The sequence below is a fragment of the Bos javanicus genome, chromosome X, assembly GCF_032452875.1.
Source record: "Bos javanicus breed banteng chromosome X, ARS-OSU_banteng_1.0, whole genome shotgun sequence".
In the NCBI taxonomy this organism is placed as follows: Eukaryota; Metazoa; Chordata; class Mammalia; order Artiodactyla; family Bovidae; genus Bos; species Bos javanicus.
Window position 1 is genome coordinate 123,409,076 of NC_083897.1, and position 22,533 is coordinate 123,431,608.

A 22,533-nucleotide genomic window follows, 5' to 3' on the forward strand; every position below is an offset into this window, starting at 1 on the left:
TAAAACAAGGTTAATGAGGTAAGTAAGTATACTCAAAATTTCCTGAAATCCCACTACCCCAGGGACATAATTTTGGTATATATTCCTCCAGACTTTTTCTCATCTAAACATATATATATGTGTGTGTGTATTTAATATTTGAAAATATACTGAGCATACTGTAGTTACCTGCCTTTTTTTCACATAACAATGCATAGTAAATGTTATTTGTCAGAATTAGGTATATTGCTGCCATCATTTTTAGTTACTACAGTAATCCATTATAGGACTGTACCATACTTGTTTCTGTTGTTGGGCTTTTGAATACTTTCCAGTTTTTTAAATCATAAATGAGGCTAGAAAGAAAAACCTTTGTGTGTACAAGTTGGCATATCTATCTGATTATTTTCTTTGGGTAAGTTTCAAGGTCAGTTTAAGTTTGGGTAAGTTTCAAGGTCAACAGTATACTTTTTGGTTTAATTTCTTTTTTGTCTCTCTTGCTCACGATTTAGCATTTGGCTAAGAAATTCTTTTTGGTTGATGATTTGGGGACATGTTTAAATATATTTGGTAAACAGTGTAAAGTCACTGTGATAGGCATATATTTGTAAGTTAATAATTTACTGTTGTTGAATAGATATTTAATAGATTTTTTTCACCAGGTAGGGGAGCCAAAAATATTAACCTGCAAATCTTTAAGTTGTCTTCTTCCAAAGGGTTTGTATATGTGAGACTTAACACAGTAGAATTGAGATAATTTTAAAAATTGTTTAAGTTCTAAGTTAATAATGTCTTTAGAATGCATGGAAATGATTAACACAGTTTTCTTTGATTACTTTTTTTCCAGGTGATCCATGGCAGGGGACATGGAAGGATTCTGTTCCTCCATCCATGACACCAGTGTCTCTGCTGGGTTCAGAGCACTGTATGAGGAGGGATTGCTTCTTGATGTCACTCTGGTTATTGAAGACCATCAGTTCCAGGCCCATAAAGCACTCTTGGCTACCCAGAGTGATTACTTCAGAATTATGTTTACTGCAGACATGAGGGAGCGGGATCAGAACAAAATTCACTTAAAAGGTCTAACTGCTACAGGCTTCAGCCACGTCCTTCAGTTTATGTACTATGGAACTATAGAACTGAGTATGAGTACAGTTCACGAGATTCTTCAGGCTGCCATGTATGTTCAACTTATAGAGGTGGTGAAGTTCTGCTGCTCTTTCCTGTTAGCGAAAATCTGCTTAGAAAATTGTGCAGAAATTATGAGACTCTTAGATGATTTCGGTGTAAACATCGAAGGAGTCAGGGAGAAGTTGGATACTTTTCTGCTAGACAACTTTGTACCACTCATGTCCAGGCCTGACTTCCTGTCTTACCTGAGCTTTGAGAAGCTCATGTCTTACTTGGATAATGATCATCTGAGCAGATTCCCAGAGATAGAGCTGTACGAGGCTGTGCAGTCTTGGCTGCGGCATGATAGAAGACGCTGGAGACATACCGATACCATCATTCAGAACATCAGATTTTGTCTGATGACCCCATCCAGTGTTTTTGAAAAGGTTGGTGCATTTGAAAGAAATAGACAAGACTCATCATTTAGTTAATAAGGCAGCATGTCTTTAGAGATAAGATTCCCAGGCTTGGTTTGAGCCAAAAAGGGAATGAATAGTTTTTAAGAATAGTTACATATAAGAAGTCTAATTTGTTGTAGCTTGTGTATTTAGGTTTTTTAAAAACACATTTTGTGGTTAAAAGATGGACCAGGTAGGTGGTAAAGTAGTTTCACTTAGAAGGTACTTTTAAAGTTGAAGTATAATTATTTAATCTAAAAGATTGTAAGTTTGCTTTAGCTTCTCATTCTTTTCACAGAGTAATTAAATCTGAACTGGGTCAGTCTAGCTCTCTTTTTAAAAATTAATTTAAGTGATCCATACTGAAATTAGAGTCGAGAGGAGTTTTATAGTTCTGAATGTTAAACATTAACACAACCTTTTATTCCTCTACAATGTAGTAAGGAGGAACATAAAATAGATGTTGAAAAGCAGTAGGCCTTGGTGGTGATTTTCTTCCCTTTTACCTAGTTCTGCATCCCCCTCTTTGTCCATTCCCCGCCTCACCCCGCTGCCCCGCACTGTGAATACTAACTACATTTAACCATGAAAACATATATTTGTCCAAAACCGTTGTTTTTGGCATTTCAAAGCAAATAAGACTATAAATAAATCTTCTATCCACATTGATCAAACATTCCTGTGTACCTTTTCCCATGTAATAGTTCTGCTATCTTAAAATTGTCTTTCTCCAAAACAGCCTTGGCCTTTTTGCATGTAAGCATTTTTCGTTTTTTACCAGTCTCAGTTGTGATCCTTTCTTGCCCAAAGGAGAGAAAGCATTTTCGGTAATTGCTTAACTTAATTGGTTTCTAATCACATGGTTACCTCTGAGGCTCTGTTTACCTCTTGCATCTTTTCTTCTTTCTAGAAAGCATACTTAAATCTTTGGTTGACACCCTTCATGTTAGGTAGTTCCTCAGTTTTAGTTACCAGACCTGGTGATAAAAATACAATATTTGCAAAGAAGGGTTGTTTATACCATTTGAAAAATAAGCAAATTTGTGCCTTAAATAACACTCGGCAGCCTGGGATGTGTTTTTTCCCCCTCTGAAATGGTGTGAAATATCATTAAATTATACTTTAAATAGATAACTCAATTTTGTGGGATTTTATCTTTATTCTCAGAATGTACTGATACGGCAGACATAATTGAAACTAAAGAATACACTTCTTAATTACTTTTTGTTCAGTGATAATCAGCCCCATGTCAGCAGTGCAAATCATTTTTCTCTGCTGTTTTGATTTTTTTCTTATTGTTTTTATTGCCTTCTTTTCCTGGGGAATCCTGTTTTGTCTTTACATGTTAGATGCAGATGCTTTCCCACTACTAAAGCAAACAACCTTGCCCTCCCCAACTTCAGTTTAGATGGAGGTGCTCATGAAATAGAAAATAAAATAAAATTTTCCCTCTTGTAAGACATTATGATGGGTAATTGATAGCAGTAAGTGATTTTTTAGTGCTGAGTTGCAAGAGAGAGGTAATTCTACACAACCATAATACCATTATTGAAATTAACAGTCTTTCCTTAATATCATGTAATATCCCAGTTTATTTTCTGATATTCTCAGTTATCTCCAAGATGTCTTTTTTAAGCTGTTTTTTGAAGATTTAATCAAGGTTCATATAGCACATTAGTTATGATGTCTCTCTTTTAATCTGGAATGGTCCTTTCTTTTTCTTGTTTATGCTGAGGATACTCAAACATATAAAAAGTTGAAAGAATAGTATAATGAATAGCTATGTAACTATCACCTAGATTCAAGAACTGTTAACATTTTACCATATTTTCTCTATGTAGATTTTCCTTTGCTGAATCTTAGAGAATAAGTTGAAAATACAACATCTTGTCTCTTAATACTTATTAACATAACTCTTCTAAGAATAACGATGTTTTCCTACTCAAGTTCAATACATTTCACCCAGGAAAATTAACAGTAAGACCCTAGTATCAACTAATAGCTAGTTAATATTCAAAGTTGTCCCCCAAATGCCCTACAATCCAGTCATGGTTTATGCATTGCTTTTAGTTATCATGTCTTTTAATCTTTCTTAATATAAAACAGTCCACCACTTTTTTTTTTTTTTTGAGAAAAATCAAATTAGCAATTATCTTAGTGTGTCCCCACATTCTGGATTTATCAGATTTCCTTGTGTTGATGTTAACTTAGTTGTTCTCTTCCTTATATTTCCTATTAACACATCTAACATCTAGCATCCTGTATTTTCAGGAACAGTTACAGGAAAATATTGTTGTAATGCCAGAGAAAGTCTTGGAAAACCGCTTAGCAGCTCTGATCAAACTTAGAATTTACCATTCTTTTTTGTATTAGGAGGCTAAGTAGCCCCAAATCATCAAGGACTTCATTCACACTATTCTGTGTTAGGTTTCTTTTACATTCATAAAGTTCCCCTCCCTTTAAAAAATTTGGAACTCTTCCATTCAATTTATAGAAACTGAAACTAGCTAAAGTGTCAAAATTAAAAGATTATTCTTTCTTACTTAAAAAAAATTGTATATTTATAACTCTAGAACTGCTCTGTTCAGTACAGTCACCGCTTGTGGCTTTTGAATACTTGAAATGTGACACATCTGATTTGAGATTTCAAAGATTAAAAGATGACAAAAAGGATATAAATTACCTCATTACTAACTTTTATATTGATTATATGTTGAAATGATATTTTGGATATATTGGATTAAACAAAATACATTATTAAGGTCAATTTTACCTTTTTACTTCTTAAAATATGGCTGATAGAAAGTATAAAAATTATATCTCTGGCTCACATTTGTGGCTCAGATCATCTTTCTGTTGCACCAAGCTGCTCTAGAAGTTCAAGGAGTTAAGTTGTGCTTTAGAAACTCTAAAGGTGCATACGTTAAACAGCCTTTTTCACATATTTAACCCCTCTCCTGGAGTTTTAGCCTTTAGAAATGTTCTGTTAGGTTTAGTGTTCAATTAACAGATACTTTATCTAATTATTCTATGGAGTGGCTGATGCAGATAACTTGAGAATAGCATTTCTTTGTCTGAATCCTTCCCCTGGCCCAGGACAATTCAAAAGTGATTGAACAGAACTTGGTGAAGGAATCTTGAGAGATTTTAATTCTTCTTGGGTAGTTAACGCTCAATCAGATCTGAGCAGTGGCTTTGTAAGGGGTCATTCTGCCTCTCCCCAAGGAAGAGCCCCCACTGATTCCAGGGACCTGGATCATGCCCTCTAGATCTGCCAGAGTCTTTGGGTTTATTCTTTTCCCCTAGTCCTCTACTAGAATTTCCCCCCAGCTGAAAACAGACTGTCTTAAACTTCTGTACTGTATACTCTGGGATAGGATCTTCACCCAAGAGACCAAGACTCCCAGATTTCCACACCAAGTTCCTTCGAGGCAGTGATTCTCCTAATCTGAACACCTTACACATAACATGCCAGGCCATGCTCTACACATAGGCAAAGTCAATAGGTTCTCTCTGTTTTGTAGCTAGGGAAACAGGCTCAGAATGGTCTGGGACTCTTATCCCAGAGTAGGTGGCACTGTCCAGACTGGAACCCAGGTCTGCTTGCTTCTCAGTTCGAGCTACTGGAGTAGGGAGAGGAAAAGATTCTGTGGTGCAGGAAGCATGTAATTAACCCTGTGGCCCTGCCTGGGTGGCTTAAAAGTTGGTACAGAGATGTGAAAATCCTAACATGTTTGCATGAATGAAACATAGCCTAAAAATTTTAATGGCACTGAAAAAGGTATAAGATATGGAAATAAGATATGAAAGCACAATTCTGGAGTTCTTACTGCGTAATCAAGGAAAGCTGAAAATAAATTTAAGGATCTTGTCCTTTTGATATAGTTGTTAAGGAGTTCTTATGATTCGTTTTATCTGTAGTGGTTCCGAGTTTTAATACTAGACATCAATTTCAGTTTTTACATAATGTAAGTGTCTGTGGCATATATTTTTGCAACTCTAATGGTCTGTGCATCTGTTGACAGAGATTAGGCCTGACATTTGTCATTCTGAATTTCACTGATGTGAAGATTTAAATAGTTTTAAACTTTGTTCTCTTTGGTCTTTTAGTTTTTAAGAAACAATTATTGGTTTATCAAAAACATGAAGTGAACATATATTTGGCAAAAGGCACATGTACTTTTTTGTACAGAAGAGATCTTTTTAGCAAATTTGTTACGTTAGTCATTAAAATACTCATATATTGGTTTATCTTCCATATCATAAATATGCATAAAGATTTAGCATACCAATGATGTCCCTAGAAATTGTATTAATCATAATCATAAAATCTTAAAATTTATCAGAAGAAAATATTTTTGAAGGAATTAGGTTATATAGATGAATTCTGCTTTATTTCAAATATTTCATTTTATAAATTAGTTTATGATATTCAGATACCTAATGTGCTTTTTCCCTCTGATCTGTTAAATGTAATTCACCATATCCCCCCAAACTGAGTTTATATAAACTTTTGAAGAGCAAAACTAATGTTTTAATGAGAAAAGATGTTAATTCTTCACTGAGACTATATTTGGATTTAACAAATCATATCTATGTTTGATAAAATTTGTTGTTATAAGGATATTTACAGCCTTGAGATAATTTTGATAGTCCATTAAAAGATAAATTCATTACTAGTGAATATTAATCCTAGGATCAGAGTGAAATTTTATGCTTAGAAAGGCTGCTGCTGCTGCTGCTAAGTCACTTCAGTCGTGTCCGACTCTGGGCGACCCCATAGACGGCAGCCCACCAGGCTCTGCTGTCCCTGGGATTCTCCAGGTAAGGACATTGGAGTGGGTTGCCATTTCCTTCTCCAATGCATGAAAGTGAAGTCGTTCAGTCGTGTCCGACTCTTCGAGACACGGACTGAACTGGTAGGACTGCAGCCTACCAGGCTCCTCCGCCCATGGGATTTTCCAGGCAAGAGTACTGGAGTGGGGTGCCATTGCCTTCTCTGGCTTAGAAAGGCTAACACTTTTTTAAAAATGTCTTTTACTTAAGGAGCAGAATGTGTGACTTTAAAAGCTACACTGTAAAATGGGGATAAGGTAGGTGTCCTGGACTCACCTTGAAACTGATAGAAAGAATTTAAGTATTACAAGTTTACCTTACTAAGACCCTTATAATACCTTCCTAAGAACATGGTAGCTCTCAGAACTGGTCTTCACAAAGCACTGATAATCTTCCAAATATTTCCCTATCAGTGTAGTTGGTTTATATAGCATTAACAATGGACTGTGACACATAAGGAAACTTATTAATGTGTCATGCTTGGGTGGTATGATATTCTGGTTAATTGAGGCACAACACGCTTGATAGATGATACAGATTAATTCTACTTTATTCCATTTGCTTTTAGCAAGGACACATCTATAAAAAGTGTAGGTGGTATGCACCCTTCAGAATTCTTTCATTTAGGCACTGTAACATGTTTTGACTACTCTCGCACTTGACCAATCCAAAATTTCTGTCCAGAAACCAAACCAATAACTCTAGTGTTACCACAGTTTGCCCCAAAATTCAAAAAAAGTAATTACTTCTAATGAGTTAAGCTACAATCAGACAAATCTGGAGGAAAAATAAATTTCCTTCTAACCCTCACAGTTTTAAAAGAAACAAGCAGTGCTGTATTTGACAGTAAAAATATTTTAAAAAGATAATAACCTGGATTTCAAATGTGAACTTTGATTAGAATTTCTAATAAGCTTGAGTTGTTTTTGAAAAAGTTTAAAATCCCCTTTGTATATTAACAGGACTTATATAGCTATAAACTTGAAATTACTTAAGTCAACTATCATCTCACTTGCCCCTTGGAGTGAAAGCAAGAGATTAGCAGGTTTTTGTTTGAAACGAGGTCAATGGGTTAAGCATACTTTCTTAGTTAATTTAAAATCTTTTTCTACGTGTTTCCTTTTTGCCGACCTCTCCCTTCCAGCCCCTTGGACTTGGATGATTGTAATTAATACGCGTACAGTTTTTAAAAATTACCCAGGGTATTTTTCTCAAGTCTTCTGCCCTTTGTGTATAGATAGGAATGTTCTTATTTTCCACCTTTGATTTGCATTCACTCCAGGTTCAGGTTCCTGGAGAGTGCTGGTAGTCTAGGTGTTGACTGGTGTTCATCCCCTGAAAGAGACTATCTTAAGCTGACAGGAACCTACTAAAATTGGAGTTAAAAAAATTCAACCTTATGTGCTAATTTTCCTTTTAAATAAAAGGGAGATGAAAACAAAAGCACAGAATTGGAAATTAACTGTAGTAAAAGGAAAGGAAGACATGGAATGGGGATAGCATGTTTACCTGTAAAAGGAGAAAAAATTTTTTAATGAATCGGGAAAAATTAAGGGGAAAAAAATCCATGATAAACAGAAATCGAAAAGGATCAGAGAAGTCAGAAAGTGACTGGAGAAAAAGTTAGGAGCAGGAAAGGAAACACAGGGACATATTAAGATTTTAGGCTTTAAAGTTTTAATTCTCAAATGTAATATTTGCCCAGAAAATGTTCTGTGTCATAGATAAGCCTTGCTCATTCAGAAGTTAGTTTTAGGATTAAACTTTTGACTTTTTTCTACTCTTATTTTTTCTACTCATATTTATAAATAAGATATTTACATAGTTGAGAGTATTTCCATAAATAGGAAAAAAGTGTGTAAAAAAATGTTGTGAATTCTAGAACTTAGTTGTATTCTCTAAATAGTAGTATAAGTAAATGATAAGATGTTCTTAAGTCTTTCAGAATTTTCTACCTTTAGGCTTGTGTACTCTAATTTCTAGTGGTGCTCTATTACTATTGCATCAAAATTGGAAGGAAATTAAGCTTTCTAAGCACATTTATTTATTTGGCTGCACAGCGGGGCTTGTGGGATCTTAGTTCCCTGAATAGGGATTGATCCTAGGCCCTTGGCAGCAAAAGCTCCAAGTCCTCACAACTGGACCACCAGGGAGTTCCGTAAGCACATTTATTTATAATTAATTTTTTGGAGTATAGTTGATTTACAGTGTTGTATTAGTTTCTGCTGTACAGCAAAATGAATCAGTTATATATATTCATGTATCCACTCCTTTTTAGATTCTTTTCCCATATAGGTCATTATAGAGTATTGAGTAGAGTTCCTGTGCTATAGTATGTATATGTCAATCCCAATGTCCCAGTTTATTGCCCATCTACCCTCTTGGTAACCATAATTTGTTTTATACATCTGAAACATTTATTTTTGAGTTAAACATTTTTCACTGTATAGAAAAGTTGAGCAGATAAGAGGGCTCACCAGAGTGTGCTGAAACTCTTATTAGAATATTGTCCTCAGGGAGTCCTCTCCCTTGCTCCCATTTGCCCTGGTCGCTTGCCTTCTGAAGCTCTGTCAATATTTTAGACTTGCCTGCTTGGAGAAGACAGGATGGGTAAATCCTTTTTAAAGTTTGCCTTTACCGTTTGGCATTTGACTGCAATTACAGTATTACTAAGAGGATTTGTGCTTAGCAGGAACTGATATTTTTAAAATAGCCTTATCCCTGGTCATTATTCAGTTTTTCAGGACAAAGGGATTAATTAAAGGCCTTTTGCAGCTAGCTTTTTTGTGATGATTTTGTTTCACATAAATCAGGATCAACTTCATTTCTGAGCATGATTTTATAAATAGACTTCTGATACCAGGATAGATGCTTTTGCAGTATAACATATAAAGATTTCCACATTTTACTGAATATAAAAATCAGTATCAAATGTAGCTGTGGTCCCCAAAGACATAATTTGTTTTCCCACTAAAGTTCCATGACAGTCACTGCTTTATTTCTGGGTATTTGAGAATATTGGATCATGTAGAAAGGATGATAAAACTGACAACCAGGACTCAATCTTCCTTCCACAGGACACCTTATACTCATCATTCCAAATATTAGGTTAGTAGTTGTGAATGTGGGAAGGCCAGAGACATGTCTATTCATGCAGCATATTCCTTTTTATAATGGGAAAATACCTAAACTGGAGGCTTATCCATGGTCACACAGTGGCCTGTGCACAGTATCAAGTCTTAGACCTGGGATCTTGAGTTCAGAGATTATTCTAACCCTCAGTCCCCACCCCTTCTACCTCCCCACAACTGGATAAACTAATAAAAGACATTTTGTTTTGGTTTAGTATAAGTGTATTGGGCATTTTAAAAATCCTTTCAGAAGGTGAAACAGCTGATAATACCTTAAATTAGTTGGCTGAAAACGTAAAATAATTTTTTAGACTGTACCCCTTTTTAGTAGATATTTTTAAATTGTAGATTTTTAATCAAAAAAAGTAGTAAGCTCTATGGAAATGCCTGTTTTAATTGTATTGCCTGTTATATTTTAATTCTTTCAAAATTAAGAATAGTGTAAACAAATTACCTTTAAAAGTTAAAAATTTAATAAGTGGATTATACAACATTTTGACAGTGAGGGGAGAATCATGGAATTTTTACCCAGTGGTAATGGCTAGCTAATAATTCTTTGACTTAATAAATATATTTCTAGGAACCACATTTAAAATTATTAATTTCTCACATTTTCTCTATGTGCATGCACACAATTACATTAAACTAAAAGATTATTAGAGGAGGAAATGGCCAATCCAAAAATCACTGTAGATGGTGATTGCAGCCATGAAATTAAAAGACGCTTACTCCTTGGAAGGAAAGTTATGACCAACCTAGATCGCATATTAAAAAGCAGAGACATTACTTTGCCAACAAAGGTCCGTCTGGTCAAGGCTATGGTTTTTCTAGTAGTTATGTATGGATGTGAGAGTTGGACTGTGAAGAAAGCTGAGAGCCGAAGAATTGATGCTTTTGAACTGTGGTGTTGGAGAAGACTCTTGAGAGGCCCTTGGACTGCAAGGAGATCCAACCAGTCCATCCTAAAGGAGATCAGTCCTGGATGTTCATTGGAAGGACTGATGCTGAGGTGAAACGCCAGTACTTTGGCCACCTCATGCGAGGAGTTGACTCATTGGAAAAGACCCAGATGCTGGGAGGGATTGGGGGCAGGAGGAGAAGGGGACGACAGAGGATGGGATGGCTGGATGGCATCACTGACTCAATGGACATGAGTTTGAGTGAACTCCAGGAGTTGGTGATGGACAGGGAGGCCTGGCATGCTGCGATTCATGGGGTCTCAAAGAGTCAGACACAACTGAGCGACTGAACTGAATTGAAAATACTTTCACTTCAAAATGCTTTTCATAATACAATTTTTAAAGTATCAAAGCATGAAAAGTGATAATATATTCTTTCCAAGTTTCAAAATAAGACAGCTTTTTAAATCCTAGAAAGGATAAGGAAAGTAGTTCAGAACATGAAAGAAGTGTTGTCCTTCCCATATTATTTCTTTTGAGAGCACCTGATATACAGATAGGTAAACTGTTATATGAGGAGCCAATGATGAGAGAAATGCTTTCTCTGTTAAAAGGTGAGCCACACATTTCTTTTTGGATAGTCCCCTTCATTAATGCGTTTTAAGTGATTGCATTCACGGAGAAGGTTTTAAGGTTTCGGCCCTATGCTTTCTGTTCTAAAGCAGAGTGTCTGTAATTACTTTGTCTAGGATTTTCAGAGAGACATTAATTTCCTGTTTCTGCCATGAAAGGAGAAGCTAGTTATGCTTATGAATTTTGTGTGGTTTTAGAGTAAAATTGCAGCAATAAGTAGCCCGGAGAAAAGGGCAAGGTAGATCTAGAACTTCTATCCTTGGCAGAGAGAAGTATGAGCTAAACTTCTTTGGTTAGAAGATCTCTTATGGTATAACAGCTATCTCAAAAGGCACAACTTCCATTATGGTGGACTTAGAGGTAGAACAAACTGGGTAAAGGTGTAGCTTTGGGACTTCAACATAGTGCTGAAGTGACGTTTGTGAACCCATTGGAACCCAGATATCAAAGGAGCAATGTAGAATGAATAGGGAGAGGACAGAGGGGCCAGAAGATTGGGTATACACAAAGAAAGACTAGGAAATAGACTGTAGGAAGCCATTAAGCTGGTCCCGTTCGATGTGATCTGCAAGAACCTGGGGTTGGAAGGTGGAATGCCATTACAGGCCATGGTGCCTAGTCCTCGTGAGACACTGGATAGGTGGTCATACCTGAAGTTCCTTCAGTGGCAGTATGCTTAGAGGTATACTGCTCTTGACTTTGGGAACATGGACCTGTACCCTTTTTACTAGAGTATTTGTGAAAAGCCAAGTCCCTCACGAGCTCATTAGTAACTATATGTTGTACACATATTAAGTGCATTTTCCCCCTGCATAGACTACCGACTGTGAGTCCATTTTTATTTTTTGAGAATATTATGTATACAGCTCTGCAGGTTTTGTCATTTGACATTTTAAATGTCTGTGTTACTGCATATGGATTAATCTCATTCTTTTTGATTGCATATGTTATATAAGAGAGTTTGTTCAACCAGTTTCATATTGATATGTGAGTTATGCTCAGTTTTTGTGCTCTTACAAATAATAAGGCAGTGAATATCCATTAAGTTGTCAGTCCTGATTACAAAGCTTTTCCTTATATTGGCCTAAAATCTTTCTTTTAGCTTCTACTTACTGGTCTTGAAAACAGGTGCCATCTTTCTCCTGCGTCTTCTGTTGAATTGAAACATCCGTAGTCTGACCACTCTTCCTATGATTTGGATCCCTTTGCTGTCTTCTGGACATGATCCACTTTTTCATCTAAAGTACAGTGGTGGAATTGAGCACTGTCTTAGTTGTGGTTTCACCTGAACAGAGAGGGTGGGGTTGTCTGTTCTTTTAACTTGGTCCACAGTTTTATTAGTTCTGAAGACTGTCATATCACATTTTTGGTTCGTAGTGAGGGTAGTCAGTTAAAAGCTTTACATTTGAAGTTTGTGGATCCCTGGAGCATTTGATAAAAGCTGTGGACTTCCCACCTCCCACCCCAAATGAATTAACACAGTCATTGTTGGAACTTGGAACTTCACGTGTTTCATGGGTCCCTAGTGTTTCTGTTTTGTTTATGATTAGGCTTTGTTGATTACTTTGCCAAAGTCATAAGTTCTCTCATTCTCTATCAGTGTTGTTACAGCATCAAAAATTAAACCAGAAATGGTCAGTCTTGGCATTACTTGGTGAGTCTGTTGCCTCCTGGTTTGTAGTGCTTTCTTACATGCAAGTGCTAACAGTTTTTCACAGTTCAGGATCAGTCTCTAGCTAACTGGTTTGTAGTTCAGAAATCTGTCTGGTTTCTAGTCCTCTCCCATTTTCATGATTCCACACAGATTACAGAAAGCAATTAAGCAGCCTTATCTGTGAAGCCTCCTAGGATCTCAGGACGTGATTTGCGAGATCAAATGACTTGAACTTGGTGAGAATATCTAGCTGGTTTTTCTTTTTTTCTCAGCCATCTTGGATTTAAGTTTCTTCTTAGTCATTATGTTTGATCTTCAGATTGGAAAGAATATAATATTCTTAGCTGAGAATGGAAATAAGATAGGAGGGTGTTTCTCTTTATCTTTGTAAATATTACATTAACCATGTCACCCAGGGGGGAATTCACTTTTTCCTCTACTTTTTTTTTTAACTTTAGCCTCTAAAATGCCATTTATTCACTATCTGGCACTTTGTAAAGTCACAATTCATCCTTAGGCTTTAGCTTTGTTCACAATATTCTTACAGCTCCATTTCATTCTTCATAATACTTGGTTTATATGCCTGTTTTTTTTTTTTACCATCTGTTGTAAATGTTTTTTTAACATCTGAATTCCAGAAAGCTCTCTGTGCAGCACATCAGATTTTTTAGATGCTTTCCCCTTTTCTTCCCCTCATCAGTGTGTTTTGCAGTTATGCAGTCAGCATTATACTTTTGAGAGCCTCCAAGCTTTTTCAAGCTTCTTTACAGTTCCTGATCTTGGAATTGATCCTAATTTTCCTTTGAAAATCTTGAAATCTGACTATCCAATATGGGCAGCATTCCCCTTCCTTTTCTTTTTTGATCTCCAGACAATATGGCTGCTTCCTTTAAAGCTTCCTCCTACTTGCATGTCACCAGTCATGCTTTCCTGGTGAAGATTAGGTACAAAGTACCAGTTTTTCTAATTTCTCCTCCAGTTTCTGGAAGACTGAATTTGTACACAAACCAAAAGCACATCATCAGATGCACTAATGTAAACTGAGTGATACTCAAACAGATGTCCCCTGGTCAGTAATAATAGCTAATAGCAGCTGTAATGTTTTCTACACAGCCACATGACAGGCACCATACTAAGTACTTTCCATATAGGATCATCTTGCCCATCTCCTACCTTAGGGTTATGAGGTTTAGGTGATACTGTTGTCCCAATAATACAGATGAGAAAATAGGCTTAAGAATGTTTAGTCACTTGCCCAAAATCACACAGCTTGTGAGCGGGAAAGTCAGATATTTCCTAAATCAAATTCTTAATCACTGTACTGGGCTGTTTGATGCAGTTCTGAATTACTATGCTGATTCTATTACTTTAAAACCTGTGTAACTGTCAGTCTACTGGCTGTGCACAGTAGGCACTTAAATATTTAATTTGAGGTTTATGTTTCTTGTTGATTTCCAGGATATTGCCTTTTAGCTCTTAGAAATCAATAAGAAAAAGATGAGAAAAATGGGTGAGGCACACTATTAGTTCATAGAAGAAACAAATGGAAAATGAAGATTGGAAAAGATGTCTTTTTTTAACTAATCAGACATTTATGATGGTTAGGAGCCCCACTGTTTGAATGACAAGACTCTGTAAATGTGACACATGAAAAAGAATGCAAAAATCTGGAATACCAGAAATAATCACTATTAACACAAGCAAACATACACAAAATTTTATTTAATTGGGATACCAGAGTACTATTGCCTTTTAGAAAATATATTGTGATCGTTCCATGGTAACAAATAGTCTGTTTTAACTGTTTGTATGTGAAGTAAAAGTAGTAGAGGATAAGACCTCAGAGCTTAATCACTTTTCTCTTTACTGAAATTGTTTACCGTTATTATTTACTCTTTTCTCTTAGAGGAATCATTAGACTAATTCATTGAAACATGTTAAGTGTTTTTTTGTTGTTGTTAATAAGCGTGTCATTTAAAGAGTTTTCTAAAGAGTGATGGAAGCAGTGTTACAACATACTAGAAATTGAGCCTTGGAATAAGACTGTCCTGGTTGAAGGTTCAGCTCGCAGCTCTACTAGTTTTAGTCATGTAAATAATTTGGGCAAGTCACTTAACATTCCAAGCCTCAGTTCTCTCACTAGGAGACTAGTTATCACTCTCTCAGAGGAGGAATAATTTAACATGAGATGCACACATAAAGCACCCGTTGCAGCAGTAATGTCAGTTTTCTCTGTTTTACAAAGACATGGAGTTCTCAATCTTTTTTGTGCCATTTACCCCTTGGCTAGTCTGGCAAGATCCATGGAAGGACCCTCCCCACCCACCCAGAATAGTGATTTTAAGTACATAAAATGCTTAGGATTACAGAGGAAACCAACTGTACTGAAATACAGTTATCAAAATACTTCAAGTAAACATCTGTAGTGCTTTCTGTTTCAGATACGTTTTTTTGGACTACAGTGGGAAGTGAATGAAAAAGATAGAAGGGAAGAGAAAGGAGAGATGCAAAGAAGGAAAGCAAGTTCATAAATACATATGCCTGGTTTTGACTCCCTCCCAAGCTGTCATCCCAGATTTCCAACAGGCTCCTAGACATTTCCACCTCAGCATCCTTGTTTCCCTTATCAGTACCACTCTCCCTATCACCTAGTTCTAAATCCTCAAATCACATTTGAGTCCTCATTTCTTCATCTTATCGCTACTTCAAATCAGCCACACACTTCTGTCAATTTTATCTCCACAGTGTCTAATTCTACCATCCAAATGGTAACCATCCAAATCCTAACCCTCTTACCTCATCCTTGTCATTACGATACAGACTCTTTCTGCTTGGTTTCCAACTTCCTACTTCTTTCACAAAATATCCCCTGAATGTTTTGGACCAGTTTGATATTTTCTTTATCTAAAGTTCTATAGCACTCAGATGTGCTATACAGCTTCATACTTAGCTGTCAATTGCCTCATTTACTTAAAATTGGTAGATGTATATATTTTTTATTTCCCCAAGTATATTCTAAGTTCTTTGAGTGAATGGACCACATCTTCTGCTTTTTAAAAAAATCTCCCCACAGTAGTTAGCATAATATTTAAAAGTTTCATAAGATCTTAGCAATCATAATTAGGTCGTTCCAACTCTAAAAACAAAGGAAAAAGTTTGACCTTTTGTTGTCAACTGAACTATTACTGTAGGAGTTGATGATACTAAACCAAGATTTTATGTCTAAAACCAACTGAGAATTTTTTTGTGTCTTTAAATTTTTACCAACTCAACTAACTTAATTCCTGAGATTATTCAGTCATGATTGTTCTTACAGTGTTCCTTATGGTTAACAAAACCATGGCCAAGGTTTCCTCTGCTGTGAAACCTCTACTTGTCCTTCTATAGCCACCACTTGTAGCCCAGGGCCTGACATAGGTGACTAATAACATTTTGTTAGAGGAATTTAGCTTGTGCCTAGAGAATAACTTGTTTACTTGAAAAAGATTGGGAATGTGCATTAATTACTACAAATACAAATTATAAAAACAAATATAAGAGATTTGTTAAAAATAGAAACTATATGATCTTAACAGGAAATCAGTTTTAGGAAAGTAGCTTAGAATGGTAAGCTAATCTTAGTGGGCTTTGATATTTTGCCATTGATGTTCTTTTTTCTTTTCTTTCTTTCTTTTTTTTTTTGTTAAATTCTTTTACTTGTATTCTTAGGTTAAGACATCAGAATTTTACAGATACTCTCGACAGCTGCGCTATGAAGTTGACCAAGCATTGAATTACTTTCAGAACATTCACCAGCAGCCTCTGTTGGATATGAAATCAAGCCGCATCCGCTCTGCCAAACCCCAAACTACAGTATTCCGAGGCATGATTGGACATAGCATGGTTAACAGTAAAATACTTCTCTTAAAGAAACCAAGAGTCTGGTGGGAACTAGAGGGCCCACAAGTACCTCTGCGTCCAGACTGCCTTGCTATCGTCAATAACTTCGTATTCTTGTTGGGTGGGGAAGAGCTGGGTCCAGATGGCGAATTCCATGCTTCTTCCAAAGTGTTTAGATATGACCCAAGACAAAACTCCTGGCTCCGAATGGCAGACATGTCTGTGCCACGTTCAGAATTCGCAGTTGGTGTTATTGGGAAGTTTATTTATGCTGTAGCAGGCAGAACCAGAGATGAGACTTTCTATTCAACTGAGAGATATGACATCACCAATGATAAATGGGAATTTGTGGATCCTTATCCAGTTAACAAATATGGACATGAGGGGACAGTGCTCAATAACAAGTTGTTTATCACTGGTGGAATCACCTCATCTTCCACTTCCAAGCAAGTATGCGTGTTTGACCCCAGTAAAGAAGGGACCATAGAACAGCGGACCAGGAGAACGCAAGTAGTTACCAACTGTTGGGAGAATAAGAGCAAAATGAATTATGCCAGATGCTTTCACAAGATGATTTCATACAACGGCAAGCTTTATGTCTTTGGTGGTGTCTGTGTGATCTTGAGAGCCTCTTTTGAGTCTCAGGGATGCCCTTCCACAGAAGTGTACAACCCAGAGACTGATCAGTGGACCATCTTGGCATCCATGCCAATTGGTAGAAGTGGCCATGGTGTGACTGTGCTGGACAGACAAATAATGGTTCTTGGAGGCCTTTGCTACAATGGTCATTACAGCGATTCTATTCTCACCTTTGATCCGGATGAAAACAAGTGGAAGGAAGATGAGTACCCGCGGATGCCCTGCAAGCTGGATGGTTTACAAGTATGCAACCTGCATTTTCCAGAATATATTCTGGATGAGGTCAGACGTTGCAACTGATGACATCTTTCTCCCTTCAAAAAAGCCAAACAAAATCCATTTGTGACAAAGTAGTTAATTAAAAAACATAAGAAAAACCTCACCAGTTTTACTATCAAAGCCATTGGTCTAATATCGTAAAAATGTTTTCATTCTGTGCTAGCATCCTTTTTTTTCTTTTTAGTGGCCTCAAACTCATGCAATAAGTCAGTTGTAAGTGCTAGCTCTTGAAACTACTTCCAGAAGCAGTTTAATAGAACAATTCACTTATCTGGGAAGTTGATGTTATGCTTTAAACATTTCTTTCAAATGTCAGTGTAGGAGTCATGCATCTTCTAAGAGAAGACCTGATAAGTGTCACTGGATGTAATTTCAGTTCCTATCTCTAGCTGAAATCTTTTTGAACATTTATTTCAGTCTGTTAGACTTTTTGATTTTATTATTTAAGTTTAAAACTCTTGACCTTTTTGCATGGCTTTTTGCTGAAAACGCAAAAGTATAAATTTTCTACAAGATTAACTTTTTTATATTCAGAACACTATTTCTAAGCTGCCTTCTCTTACCTGCATTGTGTTAGTGAAAGCATATCCATACTTGCTTACATCTTATGAATATATAAGGCACATCCCCTTTTATGCGTGGTTAGGATTCTATATTTTTAAGCTAGTGCACTTGCACACACAGTTTGCCATACGTGTTGTATTTTAGATGTAACGTCTTTTCATGTATTAACATTTTTAGAAAGATAATAACTGGAGTCCTCGTTTCGTATCAGAGTAGCCTATCTTCAGTCCATACTGATTCAGTAATATTCAAACTCCTTATATTCCTGAAACGTATGGTTTTATGAAAGCTAACATTTTATGTTTTACTTTCAAAAGTAAACATTAGTGTTCCTTATCGATGTATGTCTTCTTTTTGAAAATGTTTTTCTTTGCAGTCTGTTTAATGTTACCCTGTTTTTAGTGAAAATTGGAGTGGTATGTGACAAGGCCTGGTCCTGCAGCGTGCAAGCACTTTTAAAGAGAACTTAGGTAATACCAGACTCCTAAATAAAGGCCCCTTCAAAGTAAGTGCAACTCCCATTCTTTGCATTCAATAAGGCTGCTGCATCTGTTATTGAATGGAAAGTAGCAACTTGTGGAAAATTTGAGCTCAGTTTTGACTTCGAGGTAAGGAATAGAATTATAATATTAACTGGTCATATCTTCTTGTTTATTTAGTACAAAATATTTAGTGGCGCTGGGGATGTAAGCCCTCAGCTTTTGTTTTATTTACTGAGAGCTACTAGCATGAAGGAGAGTAACCTCCAAGTTCAGAGTGGATCAAGAATAACTGTTCAAAATCATTCTTAAGTGTTTTAGGATTAGCCGCACCTTTCAACTCTTTCAACTCAAAGGAAAAACATATAGTTGTCAAAATTAAGCAAGAATAACCAGGGAGTGGATCATTCAAATTGATGCCATTTTATCCTGAGTAGAGTCTATATCTGATACTAGATCTACACTGGCAAAACTTGCCAGATCTTAGATGTTGGTGCAATATTGCAATGCCTTCTATACGGCTGTTGTAAAAAGTTTCGAGTTTCACCTTTTTTTTTTCTTTCCTTTTTTTTTTTTTTTTTTGCTGCTGCCACCACTGAACATAAAATGGAAATGCGAAATCATGGAAATGTGAAGACTTGTTTCATTTTTGCGATTAAAATAGACAACTGAAAAAGACCTGATTTTAAAACTCCACGGCTTGAGGCATTTGAGTTTAAGAAACAGTCAGGTACAGAAGTAGTTTTGTTTTTTTTAAAGCAAAACATTGGGATTGGCTTTAGAAATAAGTGGTCCTCATTCTTGTCTTTTGCTGAAAAACACTGAGACAGGGTACCCCTATCAGGCTTTTACACTCCCGTGGTGGTTCTCTTTAATTGCTTAGATATGACTCCTGTTATGGAGAAGGCAATGGCACCCCACCCCAGTACTCTTGCCTGGAAAATTCCATGGATGGAGGAAACTGGTGGGCTACAGTCCATGGGGTCGCAAAGAGTCGGACACGAGTAAGCAATTTCACCTCACCTGTCATTTTAGTTTCTAAAAATTAAATTTGATATCTTGTTTCCCATGGTTATATAGGTAAAAGTCTTTTTATACATCTGAAAAATCATTTTTAATAATGGAAAACTAGGAATTAGGTGAGCCATTTGGTTCTTTTTCTAATGTATTAGTTGGTGTAGTGTTTTATATGTGTACTATCTTGCTTTAAAGAAAATAACAATGTCTTATTTTCCTCATTGTTGTCTTTTGCTGAAAAAGACTGAGACAGGGTACCCCTATCAGGCTTTTACACTCCCGTGGTGGTTCTCTTTAATTGCTTAGATATGACTTCGTAGCCCTAGTTAAAACCCACTCCAGTGTTCTTGCCTGGAAAATGCCAGGGACGGGGGAGCCTGGTGGGCTGCCGTCTATGGGGTCGCACAGAGTCGGACACGACTGAAGCGACTTAGCAGTAGCAGCAGCCCTAGTTAAAGTAAGATGGAACAAACAATTGAATATTCTTGGTCTTCATTGTAAAAGCACAAGGCCAAGATGAAAGTTCATGTTTTGGAAAATTTGTGAAATCTTAACTTGAACTAATTTTGGGTTCAGCTTCACACGTGAGTCATGTCTGACCTGATGTTAGCTGTAATCAGTTTTGAGCTTTAAGAATAGTTGTTATTGCTTGGGTTCTGAATGTATGAGAAAACTCTTCTGTTTATTTGTAGTTCTGACTTAGGTTATTTTAAATCCATGATTAACATACATTCCCTTTTAAAATTATGGTTTAATTGCTGAAAGAGATTTATTTTTGTTATACTAGACTATGGAAAATTTTTTCATAGAATTTTTTTCAAGTTTATTTTTTGTGTGCTTCATTTGGAACCATTTTTGTTTATATACATTGTATGTGCTCAAAATAGTTTTTTTTTAATTCAGTAAGATTTAAAACTACAGTGTAACACGTTGTGATCTTTGTGTATTTTCACTTTACATTTTAAATGCCAGACTTTACAAAAATAGCTGATCTTTATTAATTGCATCTTAATTAGAAACGTTTGTTCTCTTCCATGTCTTTGACCTTCTAAGTTTTTATTTTAGTCTGCTTAAAGAAAATCCTTGCACTACAACCTTTTCATAAAATTCAAGATTCTCACATTGAAGGTTTTGTATTGGAAGAAATACTACTGGTTTTTAAAAAGCAAGGCTTAATTAATAGAATTATTAGCATTTCTTGAGACAGCTTTCTGTGTCCTCACTACTCTGTGTGAGTGTTACTATAATTTGTGAAATACTGACTGAGCCCTTCACTTATCTTTTCTGAAGCAGCACCTTTGGACACCTCATTCTGGGAAGCCTGCTCGAGTTATAGTAAAGGACACACACATTTGTGTGGGGAGAAGTGGTAAAAAATGGAGAGTTGTGTCTTAATTACATGAAACTAAGCTTTAAAATATTTTATAACAAATTATTTGAGCTGCATAATCTAAACATGTCAAACGTTCAGTGGGACTATTTTTATATATGTATATGTGGTTGTAGGTCATAACATTTCAGTTTATAATATAAATTGTTATTTCAGTTTATAAGCTATCTCTCAGAAAAGACTAGCTCTTTTGAGAATACATAATTTAAAGTTTTAGAGTGAAGTAAAACACAACATAGATAATAGTAAAATTAGATATAAATGAGGGCTATATGGCAGTAAAACTGCTAGTGCCATTTTTCCTCTTTGCCTATTACACATTTTTTATTTTATTTTTTTTGTACTCTGAACATTTTTAGGGATCATCTATCAGATTAGAGTTGGTTTGGGAATAAGTATCTTCTAAAAAGAGATTTATCTTAAAAATGAAAGTCCTGAAAAATTAGTTTATCAAGAGTTTATAAAGTCAAATATTCCATAGACATAGACTGGAATAGGTAAACTCATGAAAGTCGTATCCTTTCAGTATACCAGTATAACTTCAATATTACATGAGTAACATTGAGAGAATGCCATTAGATTTGTTCCCCCTTAATATTGGATTTTCGTTTTACATCTTTGGGAACAACTACATTAAGAACCTTATTAATCAGTATATCAGTAAGGATTAGGTGTTTGCTTTCCGAAAGAATGTTCCAGTGAGGTGATCAGAGAGGTTATTTTCTATCTAACTTGTTTATGCCCTATACCTCTTGGGCATACTTTGTCTATAGAAGAAATATTTTGACCTTTAGGTACATTTTGGGCCAGTAGTCAAGTAATCCTAGGACTGATTTAAAAATCTTAGACTAATTTAAGGTTTGCCTTTTATACCTATTTTGAAAGCCTTTACATTTCTGTCAGGTAATTTTTCCCATGCCGTGAATATAATCTATTCAAAACATGTTTATGCTATCCATTCTGTTTTTAAATTGAAAAAAATGTTAAAAGTGTTTATGAAGAAAAGTTTAAATAAAATATTTTCAATCTTTAAAATATACTTCCATCTCTTATTATTTACTATCTTGATATAATCTATCACTTTCAAAGTCACTCATGACTTGATTAACAGTATACATTTTATATTCCTTCAACCTGCCAAGGAAGTGCCACAAAAATGTAATTTCTACTGATGCTTTCAGCCACAGATTGAAATGAGAGCATTTGAGTGAAATTATTTACACTTACATGCAATGGAAATTTTACAATGAAGCCAAGTAATTAAAGTTCCACTAGCAGAATTTTGCAGAATGGAAATAGAGAACTAATAAATAGCATTTATAAGCCCTCAAGCTTTAGTTTGGTGATTTTTTATTTTCTTTAGCATTTTTGCCTCATTGTTCTTAAAGGCATTTCTGAAATTAGGGAACCCAGCAGAAATGAATCTGCTACAACACAAGCACTTGGGTATTTTTAGGCACGTGTGTGCCTCCATGGATCTTGGCCTCAAGCCACCTTTCTAGCCTATTTTGTTATCACTTCCTGCACTCCTTTCTGTTGTGATCTTTGTATGTTAATTTCCAGCTTCAAATCACTTGCCTTCT

The 22,533-nt window shown here is 35.8% G+C and overlaps 1 protein-coding gene across 2 annotated transcripts in view; it reads left to right on the forward strand.

Moving 5' to 3' along the window:
• Window positions 1-21,989, forward strand: part of KLHL15 (kelch like family member 15) — a 34,302-nt gene extending 12,313 nt beyond the window's left edge. For both annotated transcript variants that reach the window (XM_061407830.1, XM_061407831.1), the window contains 2 exons: window positions 827-1,538; window positions 16,412-21,989. In XM_061407830.1, coding sequence (XP_061263814.1) covers window positions 834-1,538; window positions 16,412-17,521 — 1,815 coding nt within the window. In that variant the 5' untranslated portion in view covers window positions 827-833 and the 3' untranslated portion in view covers window positions 17,522-21,989. The remainder of the gene's footprint in view (window positions 1-826; window positions 1,539-16,411) is intronic.
• The last annotated feature ends 544 nt before the right edge of the window (window positions 21,990-22,533 follow it).